Consider the following 12276-nt stretch of genomic DNA (forward strand, 5'->3'; position numbering starts at 1 on the left):
TAAAAACAGGCCCAGGATATGGCTGAAACTAACAAGACTATTATTTACTTGTTTAATAAAAACCTCTTGCACTGAAACAGAAATTCAGTTCATATTCTGTGGTGGTTATAAAATGATAGTTTTGTCACAGAGCTGGTTATTCCTTTTGTGTAAAAAGTAATAAATTAAGAAATAAAAAAATAGGAGAATAAAGCAAGAAAAGAAAGTCAAATATTCCTGCTGATGAAAGGCAAATGTTAGAAAAACACTCATTAGAGGTTTCTGTCTCAAAAACATGTCCTGAATAAAAATCAAGAGCTGGAGACCAAGGAGCTGTCTGGGATAGTTGGCTTAAAAAAAAAGTGAATTTAAAACTTGTGGCCAGTAAAATGAACAAAATTTGCCTGTACAAACAGAGAGCCTCCTGTCATGCTTTGGTTTGGGAAATGGTTGTTACATTTTGTACTTTTGCATGAGCCCTGCCCTGACCAGAAGAACAGAAGTGGATTCATATGAACACTTCTCAAAATTGTAGATTCTCCATATTTTCTTTCTTTTTTTACACCATTACATTATAAATTAAGTGTCTAAACACAGAACTGGAGTCATCTTACCTATTCAGACAAAGTGTGCATGGCAGGACTTTGCAAATTCAAATTCAAATTTTCCAAAACATATTGTGATTCTCAATGAAGAGGCAAACAGCAATGTCTGTCTGTGGGACACGGTGCAGAGAGGGTTTGGTGTCCCAGGGCACACTGAGGCTGCTCCACCTCCGCCCTGCTGGCCCCAACCCCTGAGGTTCCTCAACAGAGCCATGGGAAGATGTTGAGTAGGAAAATCTTGAGCAGCTCAGGAGTTGCTGCATCCACTCCTGCTGGACCCACAGACTGGTCCAGCACGAGCAGGACAGCACCTGACACATCAACCACAGGTGACACTCAGCACTGCCAGCACTTCAAGGCACCTGTGGAGAGCTTGTACCAGTAGGCTTCTAAAATATATCTATAACAAAGCCATTTCTCAGCAGTTACCATGTACATTTTAGTTTAGCTCCTGGCATTCTTTGTCCCTGCTTTGAATATGTTTCTTCCTCTGTGTGTTTCCATCTGAGGTGCAACCACTGCAGTCATTAAACATCCTACTTGTCCAGACTGCTGCCTAATATTCCTGGAGGTTTCAACCAGCTGCAGACATATTGCTGAGGTTTATTTTGTGGCTGTTGCTTTTGTTGGAAGCAGTACAACCTCACTAACCCACAAGTCTTCTCCTTGAAAACAACTTGAATTTAAAATGACCTTTACAAGATATCTCTCCTGTTCTTTCAAACCTGACCATTTCAATAAATGGTGACAATGTCTTTTCTAAAATGATTTTAGCAGCAATTCTCTAGATTGCATGGAAAGAATGTTTTATGAACTAAGAAATGAATGCAAAGCTCAGTTGTTGCACTGAACTGCAAGAAGACTGACTCCAGTTAATAAAACCAATACAACTCTTGTTAAAGCAGGGTCCCTCTCCACTAAACTCAGTGCACTGTGAACATTAGAAGAAAAGCTGAAAAAACTCATCCATCTGTGCATTAAATTTGCTTTTTCTGTCATGACCTCAGCATCATTCTAGGAATTTTGAACTTGCCATTTTTAATTTATGCATAGCAATTTCATTAATGCTAAAGTGTGTTGCTGGAAGGCCCTGGGAAGGTACTTGCCACTCTGGACACGGGTATTTATAATGGAAAAATGCAATGTAAGGACATTTCAGATAAGCTCTAATATGAGGAAAAATTCAACACAAGGGAACCTCTACTTCACCAAAAATTTAGGAGTCAATGTCTTGATGAAAGTTGGTTAATTTTTTTACCAACAAGTCTTATGGATTTGCATGTGTGATTAGGGGCTTTTGAATCTCGCAATTTAGTAAGACAAATAATGATTTTCATCCATCCTCTGGGAAGAAAACACAGGCACTCTTAGTTTATTTTTGGAAGGCTGCTTGTTTAGTTTGGCTGGTATTTTTATTATCAAGAAGAATCTTGTTTCCTTTGCACTTTGTGAGGAAAGAGCTCCTTCACTGTCGAGTTGGAGTCACAAGATCACACCAGTGCTGCTTAACAAGCGCAGCCAGGAGGTGTTGAGTCCTCAGCACCAGCTGCTCACAGCCCCACTTCTAACGCTGCATTTCTTGCTAATGCAGGCACAGCCAATAAATCACATTAGCAAGAGGAATTGCTGTTACTTCCATAGTTCTCCCTGCTTGGCTGCTCAGTGACACAGGGAGTTAATGGACAGACAATGCTGTTCTCCTGCCAAAATTCTCATTTTGTTATTGCCATGTGGGACATTGTCTCTCTGTTTTGCTGTTTCTTACACAGGCCAAGGATTACAACTCAGTAGCTTGTTTTTCCTGGTTCCTATAATAGAAGAAGGAAACAACCTGGAATGGAGTAATTCCAAGAGCTGCAGAGGAGACAGCTTCATATGTTTAGAGTAATTTCCATGTTTGTTCTTGCTCTGAAGATCTTGCCATTTCCATTAGGACTAGATTGTGGGCTTGGTTCAGGCAAACACTGATAATCACTACAGTAAATTTGATAAGCAATTATTTCTCTTGGCCCTCAACCAGAGAAGAAGTGAATTTTAGAAGGCACGCTGCAGTTTGGTTAGACCAGTGCTTTAAAACCTATATGTGAGCTTTGAGAAGGTTCCATGCTAAGGATGATGTTTAGGATTTGACAGGTGACAAGTGCCATTCCCCCTGGGGACTTGGTGGCTCTGTGTTTAAGCACAGATGTGGCTTTTCAAAGGTGCTGGGGGTTTGTGGTACCTTGCTTTGGAGAACTGCTGAGTATTTAGTATAATTGCCTTGGTAAGAGGCACCAGTAGACAGTGGAATAAATGATTTTTTAAAAACAATGTTTTCCTTTAAGTATTTCCCACATGTGCCTTATATTTACAGAATATTAGATCCAGCAGAGCAAACTATCTCTAGAAAGTATTTAACATCCATTCAGCTGAAATGACCTCCCAAGAAGGGTTTCATTACAATTTCCATACCAACCAGGTGTATAAATCACTGGTAGCTTTAGAACAGTTTTACAAGGAGCCACACTGGATGCACAACCTTATACAAAAGTTTAATTTGGTCACTGTGCCTGTTTTCTATCTACCTTTCCCTGCAGCTGTTCTGGTTTATGTCAGAGTTTTGTTGTCTAAGCATTCCTTCTCCCAGATCTCTGTCCTGTTCTCTAGAGCAGGCCTGGAGTGAGCAGCAGACTGGTGGCTGAGGTGTGTTTGTTGCCAGTGGGTGTGAGGAAAGCAGGAGTGTGAAGCAGCAGAAGTGATAAAGGAGAAAACAAAACAAAAGGAGATGCTCCTGCATTTCACAGAGCACAAAGACTGTTTTCCATCTGCAGCAGTGGCACTGAACAGTGACAGCACCAGCTGAGAGCTGTGATGTGTTCGAGCAAAGAGGGAAATTATGCATGGAATTACAAGGGCATGAAAGTGCCTAGGACATGAGGATTTGATTAATTCTTGAATAGACAAGTTTGGGATAGATGTAAAGTGAGAGCTGACTGTGTGTCTGACAGACACAGACTCCCATAAGCTGAAGAAGCTCTAAACAGATCAGTCCTGGGCCATGAATCCCAGAAAAAGCAGTGGATGAATCCCAGAAAAGAATCCAGACTCCCAGAAGAGCAGTCCCTGCTGGCAAACACTGCCCTTACACCAATGGCTTCCCTGGGTGTTCCATGTCCCTCCAAAGGCAGCTGCTGTCAGGGATAGCTGCAGTGGAAGGGATTTGAAGGTGCCTCTTGGAGACAGCCCAGGGTGTGTTTCAGTCTGCAGACTCCCTGAGGATGCTATAAAAAACATCCTTTCAACAGGTTTGCAGCAAGGCTCCAGCTAATTAAACAACTGCAGGTGATGAAAGGCTGGTCCTGCAGTGCAGACACAGCTTCAGTGCTGAGGGCATCATCCAAACCTCCCTGTGCTCCCTGTGTCCTGCAGCACAGCATCCCTCCAGGAGCCCGGGGAAACTGCCCAGCCCTGGGCATTTGTGTGTGGCACAAACCCCTGCAGCTGCAGAGGGACAGACTTGGCACAGGCCCCTGGCCCTCTGCAGAGGCAGTGCCCATTTGAAAGGATTTTTATTTCATTTGAATGGATTTTTGTGGGGAGATGCTGCTCTGCTGCCTGAGCCAGCTCTCACTGGGGGAGAGGCTTGTAACAGGCAGCTTTGCCTTCTCCAAAGACATTGTACAGGCTCGGGTAACTGAATTAACAGTGATTACACAGCAATCCCTCATCAGGCTCATTTTCTTATTGTTACTGAGCTCTTTCTTACCCAGGTAAGGCTGTTGTGGGTTCCTTTATGCAAACACTGACAAACCTATTTTGCTAATGAACTGCTAATGTTCCACCGTGCATTGTAAATCACAGCAAGTGGTGTTGGAGCTTGACACAATGATCCAAAAGCATAAAAAGTTCCTGATTAATTTCTTTGCACCTTGGCTCACTTGGTGGTAATGCTGGTAGGTGATATGTCAACTTTCCCAAGGAATGTTTTTTGGAAGGAATCACAAATCTCAAGCATACAAAGCATATTTTTATCTAAGAGATTTAGCTGGAGTGCCACTTCCCTGCTCTCTTTCCTTTGATAAGCATAATCTGTTTCCCCATTCGTGTCAGGGTAACCTGGTTTTAAAATCCAAATACTTTGAAGGAGGCTCAGCATGACAAAATGGAAATAAACTTCCCTGGCAAGCACAGCCCCCTCCTACCACCCACAATTATGCTTTGGGGTTTTTATTTTATTTCCTTCCATTAGAGAAAAATGTTAAATTGTAATTTAACATACTAAAGAGCAGTGGAAATTATAGAACAAGGACAAATGGCAAACCTTGTGAGTCTGAAGTAAAAATGGAAGTTCAGACTTTGGAGACCACATAGTAAACTTGCATTTCCATGCAGGGAAGTACAAAAACTTAATCAGGATTTAAATCACTCAGCAAAAGGAAAAGTGATTGAGGCCAAGCACAGCCTTTACTGAGAGGAAGCTGAACCCAGAGCTGTCTCTGTATTTCCCTGCTGTTTATCTTTGCATTTTCACCCTGCCTTCATGGATCTCTGCGAGTCTGCAGCCTGCACACGTTTCCTGTGCCAGATTTTCCCCCCAAGGTAACTCAGGGGATGACGTGGATGCCATGTGGATAAACCTGGCCCACTCTCCATCTGCTCCCTGGGAGGTTCAGCTCTCAGAGAGATGAAACCCACGGCGGGAAATCAGGAACATAAAGGGTTGCAATAAGAGAAGAATTCCAGCCATTTTTTTCCTTACACCATTGACCATAAAAAACCTAAAAATTTGGATAGGTAAATGGCTGAGCTGGCACTGCAAACCTGTAGTTTTCCCTACTTTATTTCAGTGGTTTTTTGATCTAATGAATATGATGTGTCAGAGCAACAAATATGATGTGTCAGCTCATGATTACATTCAATAATTGCTACAGCTCATTATTACATGCAGTAATTGCTACAGGTACCTTGCCTTTCTAAATATATAACTGTTAGGAACTAGGTTTTCACTTTTACAAAGGATTCTGCATATTTTTTTCCAAAATACTCCCAAATAATACTGCAACATTCACAGCTTCAAATACAAAGTCATTCAAAAATTAAATAAATGTCAGGTTCATAAAAAACTTCTTTTCTCTTTTATAATTTTCAGATCTAGTTTCTAACAGTCATTCAAAACTGCAAAAATAAAACTACTCTATGTTCAAAAAACTGAAATGGAAACTTCAAACTGGAACATTCTGCTGTAGTTCTCTTTCAAAGAGAGTCAAGAAAGAGAGCATGTCTGCAGAAATGCAGGTGACAGAAAACATTTTTAGAACAAGGAAGAACTCTATCACAGGAAACATCTAACTGGTGCAATAGAAAAGCTCTTCAGTTTGAATTCTGCTTCTCTGGAACATTTGACAGAAGCATTCAAAGGCTTCCAGACACGAGCAACTTATCCCTATCCTGCATGTTCAGTCACTGTGGTCAATTCTCTATTTTTCAGGATGCTAAAGTAAGGAAAAGGGGGATTGTTCCTGCTGCTAATTCTTTTTCACAATGTTCAGGATAATCTTTACTCTGAAACCAACACCACCTTTCTGCCTTCCCTGCCCTGCAGGCTCCTCTCACTGACTAGGACCACCTTGAGGGAAGTGCTGCCCAGGGGGACACAGGAACCCTCTAAAAGCTCAGCTCCCCTGTGTCATCCTCCCTCACCTTTCTAGAGGAACTCCTGAATTGCAGGCAGCACTGAAAGTTACTGGTGCTAAAGGCACCTCTACCCCAAAAGGTCATTTTGATTCCACTCACTGTCTCTGCCCTCTGCAGTGGACCAAAGGGAACCTTTCTTTCCTTTTTTAGCTCAATACATGAGTTGCAGAGAGAGATGCAATGACAGTAAAGGGGAAAACATGCAGAGCTGCATCACAAACCAATTCATCAGCAAACAGAGCACGCCTGCCTTACAAATTTGCCTGCAGCTCTTGTCTGCTGTGTTATTTTTAAACTGCCTGCAGGTTGCAGATTTTTCAGTGGTCCTTCTCCTACTAATGTACACACAGGATTTAGCAAGGCACAACTTTCATTACTGTGAATTTAAGTTACCAGAATTCCCAGCACATTAAAATTCAGCATCCTTCATCTTCCCACAAACTTCTTGCTGCATTCACAGGAGGACACCCCGTGTCCCCTGCAGCCTGCCTGCATGGCAAGGTCAGTGTGACTCAGCCCTGCATCCCTGATGTTCCCAGCTGCCTTTCCTCAGCCTGTGGAATGCATCCTGCAGTTGCTGGAATCAGCAGGCATTCAGATAAACCCAACTGAGCCCAGTGCTCAGTTGAACAGTGCTGTTATCACCCAGCCATGATCACCTCAGCACCAGCCCCAGCTGCTGTAGGAACAGGGCTGTGGCAGCTCAGGGCACTCTCCCACCACACAATTCACAGAACTCCCAGCAAACCTGCCCCACTTCTGTAGGAGGCCGGCTGGGATGGAGGCAGGGTCTGATATGTGCAAATGGGAGAGCTTCTGTGAGCAGAAAACCTTCATAATGATTGCACAATTCCCACAGAGAGGGGAATTGCAGGAAGAGTGCTCTATTTGTGGCACTACAATGTTTTAAGGAAGAAAGCAAGGGGGTGTTCTTCACCACAACTGCTGCTGATGTAAACAGAAGCTGCAGATGCTCAGACTTTCTGAGGGGTCAGACCCTGGAGCCAAATGTAATGAATATTATGGTTTGTTTGCTTCTTCTTTGTTGTCTGGTTGATTGTGCAGCCCAGAGCTGCACTGCAGAGCAGAGTCACTTTGGAACCTCTCCCTCCTCTGACTGGGGATGTCTCAGACATTAACCCACTCACACTACACCACTGCCAGGAGCTCTAGAAATCACCTCAGCTAGCACTGTGAGAGGAACTTGCCCACATCAGCAGCAGGGGCACAGCCACATTGTCCATCCCTTTGGCACACACAGAGCAGGTGAGGAGTTTGTGATATGGGAGGGGTTTATTCTGAGGCTGAAGCTCCAGCACAGGAGTCTTTGCCCTCACATGTGTACAGCAAGGAATTTAAAGTGATTTTGGAATAAACAGCCAATAAGCTTCAGCCAGAGCAAAATCCTGTGGCCTCACAGGGCTGGGGATTGCCTGCTTGTGGGGCAGTGAGGGCCAACAGGCTGGCCTGGCTGTGCTGGGCTTAAACTGCTGCTCTCTGGACCCTGATAGTGACTGTCCCTCATCCTTCCACATTACACAGAGAGTTAAGCTGCTGCTTGCTTCCCCCTGCTGATTTGGAGAGTCATGGTTTGGCTCTTGGCTGTTTGTATTTTGCAGACATCCCCTGTGTAATTGCATGGCCTGGCCCCAGGCTGTCAGGCTCTGGGAGAAATAACCACATTATTCCACAGAACAGTTAGCATAATTAAAATATTGACTGCAGATTAAAAAAATGCGCTGAATGTTTCACAGAGTGGTTGGAGGGTTGGCAAGCCTTGGCAGCTTGTTGGCTGCAGGAGCTGGCTGATATTTAGGAGTGCCTTCTCCTCCAGCAGTCACTGCTGTACGTGGGAACTGCTTTTTGTGCTGTCAACTTCTGATCTCCCAGGCAGCCAACCCACAACCAGGAGAAAATGAACTGACTGGAAATGAGGTGCTCCAAGGGCTCTCTTGTGATTCCCATTGCCAGTGAGACCACTGCCTTGTTATTTAGGACTTCAGGATATCTCTCTTGCTGTGTCTCTCTCTATTTTGCTGTCCATCTTTCCCAATACACAGTATAGAAACTGCATATGGTGAGAAGAACTGCTTGTACCATATGAGAATCATTAATAAAGTTAAAAAGCCCACAAAAACCTCCACTGGAACATATGTTTTTTCTGCTATTCCTTCTTTGACATTGGATTTGTACCTGTGTTTCATCTGCAATCAAAATCTTTGCATTTCCACAACCAAGAGGGCAGAAAGGGAGGGAAGAAATGCAGTTGGCAGGGCTGGTACAAACCACAGAAGCACTCAGGGAAACCTCAGTGTCCTTGTGATATCTCCCCATTCCCCTTCTTAGGGGAATATCTGGGACCATGAGCATCGCTGGAGACCCACAGGTGTTTGGTTCAAATGATTTCCTGGTTCTTTGTATATCTGTATCTTTGTGTATCTGGCAAAAACTTCAAATGATCCCATACTACCAGTATTAAACAAAACATGTGGGGGATGTCTGACCCACTTTGCAGACACCTCCATCCCAAAGGAAACACAGCAGAGCCAGTGAATCAGCTTCTTGTTTAATCCTCACTTCCTGCTTGAGAAGCTCCTGCCCTGGGAGGAGCAGCAGTGCAGGGTGACAATGAGCAGGGACAGCTGAACTGAGCTTGTCCCTCTCCACTGCAGCTCCCAGGGACAGGGCTCTGATTCACAGCCTCATCTACAGCTACTTGGGGATGAGCTAATTTCATGAACATTTCTATTTCCACTCAAGACGTGTCACAAGAAATGACCAAATGCTATTTCCTGAGGCTTCTATTACAGCTTTAAAGTGATCATAATAACAAGTTAATAAGAGATCTACTCTGCCATTTTCCATTCTCATTGCTATTGCTGTAATCAAGAGCAGCTCTAATTCCTCAAAGCTTATTTCTGTGGTACTTCTCATTTTTGAATACACTGCTAGGAAAGGAGCAGAATATCTTGGCACTCCAGCTGTGGTCTGTAGGCTACTGCCTTCCTTCTGTGCAAGGATCATTGCTGTTTTCTGCTCTCAACTTAATCCTGACCTCCAAATTGTAAATTATAAATATCACCTTGGGTAAGCACCATGCGTTCTAAGGAAAAAAAAAATTACTTTAAATCTCTGGTAAATTAAACCCCCAGATAAACTCAGTGGAATGAGAAAAAAGGTGCTCTAAATTCAATACAAAGAAAGAGAATTTCACTGGGCATGCATGATGTGTGTGGGGAATTGTCACAGCTTTTCTCTGCTCTAATAGTTCACATAGCCAAGTTTTAGTTTGTCTCCACTGAGTGATTCATCTCTATTACCAGTATTTTCAAAATTAAATGGAAGAGGAGGAATGTGTTGATTCCCCTGCTGTGTTTAATAATCTTCCAAAAATTGTTTCCTGTTTACTTGGAAATCCCCACCTCCATGCTGTGATTTAGGCATTTTCACCCTGTTAACTTAAAAACAAAGCCTAGAAGATGCTGGATATGTATGATCTTGCAGTCATGAAGCAATTTGTGATAAATGTTGCTGTTCCAGAGAAAAATTACTTGGAAATGTACATATGTTCATAGCTTCACATTCCCAATTTAAATCTTAACTGGTTGTTGGGAAAAAAATACAAATTACTGCTCAGTTTTTATTTCTGTAACAGGTCTGATGGCAGCTTCTCTTTCAGCAATTACTGCCCTGATGCTGTAATACAGATCTCAGTAAAGACATCAATAACCCCATTTAGGGCACTGTCCTCCATGGCACTGGCTGGCACACAACTGTGAATACTCAGTGGCTATTGTTTCATGCAACACTTGTCTATAAGAAAAACTTGTGGTGCATTTTCAAGGAAAATTATTAAAAATACCTAAATTGATTTTCCAGCTGAAGCATTATCTCTGAATTTCTGTGGCTTGGCTGGACAAAAAGGAAAGAATTTTCCCCTTAGCTTTCTCAGGGAATAAATTTTCACAGCAGTCCTGAGATTTTACTTGTATAGCACATATCAAACAAACTCTTCTTTATATAAGATTTGAATTAGCTCACAAAAGTCAGCATGTTCTGTGTTAGCTCATGTGAAGAGTTCATTTAAAAGGCAGCAATATCCTGTGACCCAGGAACAGAACTGGAATCTGGGGATTCCAAAGGGATCTGAGCTCTCTCAGCTTTACATTAAGGTCAGCATTTTTTAAATGAGCATTACATGTATGTGATTAACTGGAGGCCACGTGAGCCTGATTTACAGATGTGTTAAACTTCCACTCCCCTGTTAAAGCCATGGGGAGCTCTCAGCTCTCCAGGGCTCAGGAGGCTGTGGCAGCTCCCTGCAGCTTTTGGGGGGACAGTGGCACCGCTGCCCTGGTGAGCACCTCTGCCTGCCCTTTGCAAGTCACTGTGGGCTTTTGTCTAACAGGTTTTTCCTCTCTTCCCCTCTCAGATGAGATGGAGCAGTCCCCTGCAGTGCGTTCTGACTACTTGGTCTCAGGGATTCGAACTCCACCAGTGAGGAGGAACAGCAAACTGGCAACACTGGGCAGGATCTTCAAACCGTGGAAGTGGAGGAAAAAGAAAAATGAGAAGCTAAAGCAGACATCTGCAGGTAGGCTGAGAGCAGGAGAGGGATGCTGCACAGCAGAGCTTTCATGGGACATGTTAAAGGTGACCAATTCAGAGATTCCAGCATTCAACAGATTATTAATGTTTAAGGCTCAGAGGGGCCCATATAGGCTGACTTCCTGTATAACACAATTTAGTACATTTAGAAGGAAAGGTCAAAATATGAGAGTGAAGCACAAGCCTTGCCCCCAGACTGCTTTCCAGAGGCTGTCCCTTGTCCACACAGGCTACATTTATGGCCCCAAGTATTGTCACCCCTTTTATTTGGGGTGAAGTTTATATAGGTCACAGTAACATGATGAGAAGTGACAGAAGGGAGCTGCAGCATGTGAAATGCCTTCCCTCAAGCAGCTGTCTCTGAGGGGAAGGAGCCCAGCACACAGCACAACCTCCTCTCACTGGTCTCCAGAGATGTCCCAGGAGATGAGCATGGAGACTGTCTCACTTGCATTTTCATAAGATGGGACGGGACAGTGCAGTTCCCTCCACTTGCTGCTGTATCCTGTGGGTGTCCCAGTGGAGGACACTGTCCAAGGGAGCTCCAAGGTGCCACAGTGAACAGCAGGAAGCTCTGAAATCCCTGTGATTGCACTCAGAGTGAGCTGACAGCACCTCATACCATAAACCTCAGCTTTATATGTGATGATTTTTTACAAGGAAGAGGCAAAACCAGCTCATCAATCCATGCTCCCCAAGACAACATCCTTGCAGTCGTTTCCAGGCACACAGGAGTTGAGACTAAAGGGAATTTCCATGTTGCCTCTTTCTCACCCCATTACATGACTGCTCTGTTGGTAACTGTGCTGTGTTGTGCCATTACTTTGTGCAGTGCTGGAGAAGAAGATGACAGCACGGCAAGGGAGGGATGAACTCATTAAGAAAGGCCTTCTGGAGATGATTGAGCAAGGTAAGTAAAAATTCTTCATTGGTTTTGTTTATCAGAGGCTCTTTCAGGACAGTAGGAAACACGTGTTTTGCAAAAGCAGAATAAATGAGCAAATTAATAAAAACCTTCAATCCCAACAGAGTGGAAATCTCAGTGTTTGCATTTAAGGCTTGTCATCCTTCAAGCTCCTCCCTGCTGCAATCAATCCATGCAGTTCAGTGTTTGATGCTCTCCCATCTCCATGCAGCTCTGTGTTCCCTTGGTTTACAGCTGCAGCCAAAGCTGGTCCGTATGTTTTATGTAATTGCCTAAACCCAGCTAAATCCTTCTTCCTTCTGCCAAGAAATCCAGCTCAAGCTGGATAAATACAAACTTCAACATACAGAAGCAGTCAGCTAACATGAGCAATGGATCCAGATCCCATCAAATAATCCCAATCTGATGTTTTCAGCTGTTTTTCCAAGTTTGTGATGTAGGGTGTTACCAGTGCACCTGCTTTTCATTCCCATGGAAGAGTGAAGC

The 12276-nt window shown here is 43.6% G+C and overlaps 1 protein-coding gene across 4 annotated transcripts in view; it reads left to right on the forward strand.

The window, feature by feature from the left end:
- The window catches only part of PHACTR3 (phosphatase and actin regulator 3), a 99267-nt gene that overhangs the window by 41444 nt on the left and 45547 nt on the right, over positions 1–12276 (forward strand). For all 4 annotated transcript variants that reach the window (XM_064730349.1, XM_064730348.1, XM_064730351.1 and 1 more), the window contains exons 2-3: positions 10690–10851; positions 11698–11775. In XM_064730349.1, coding sequence (XP_064586419.1) covers positions 10690–10851; positions 11698–11775 — 240 coding nt within the window. The remainder of the gene's footprint in view (positions 1–10689; positions 10852–11697; positions 11776–12276) is intronic.

The sequence above is a fragment of the Zonotrichia leucophrys genome, chromosome 20 (genome assembly GCF_028769735.1).
Source record: "Zonotrichia leucophrys gambelii isolate GWCS_2022_RI chromosome 20, RI_Zleu_2.0, whole genome shotgun sequence".
NCBI lineage: Eukaryota > Metazoa > Chordata > Aves > Passeriformes > Passerellidae > Zonotrichia > Zonotrichia leucophrys.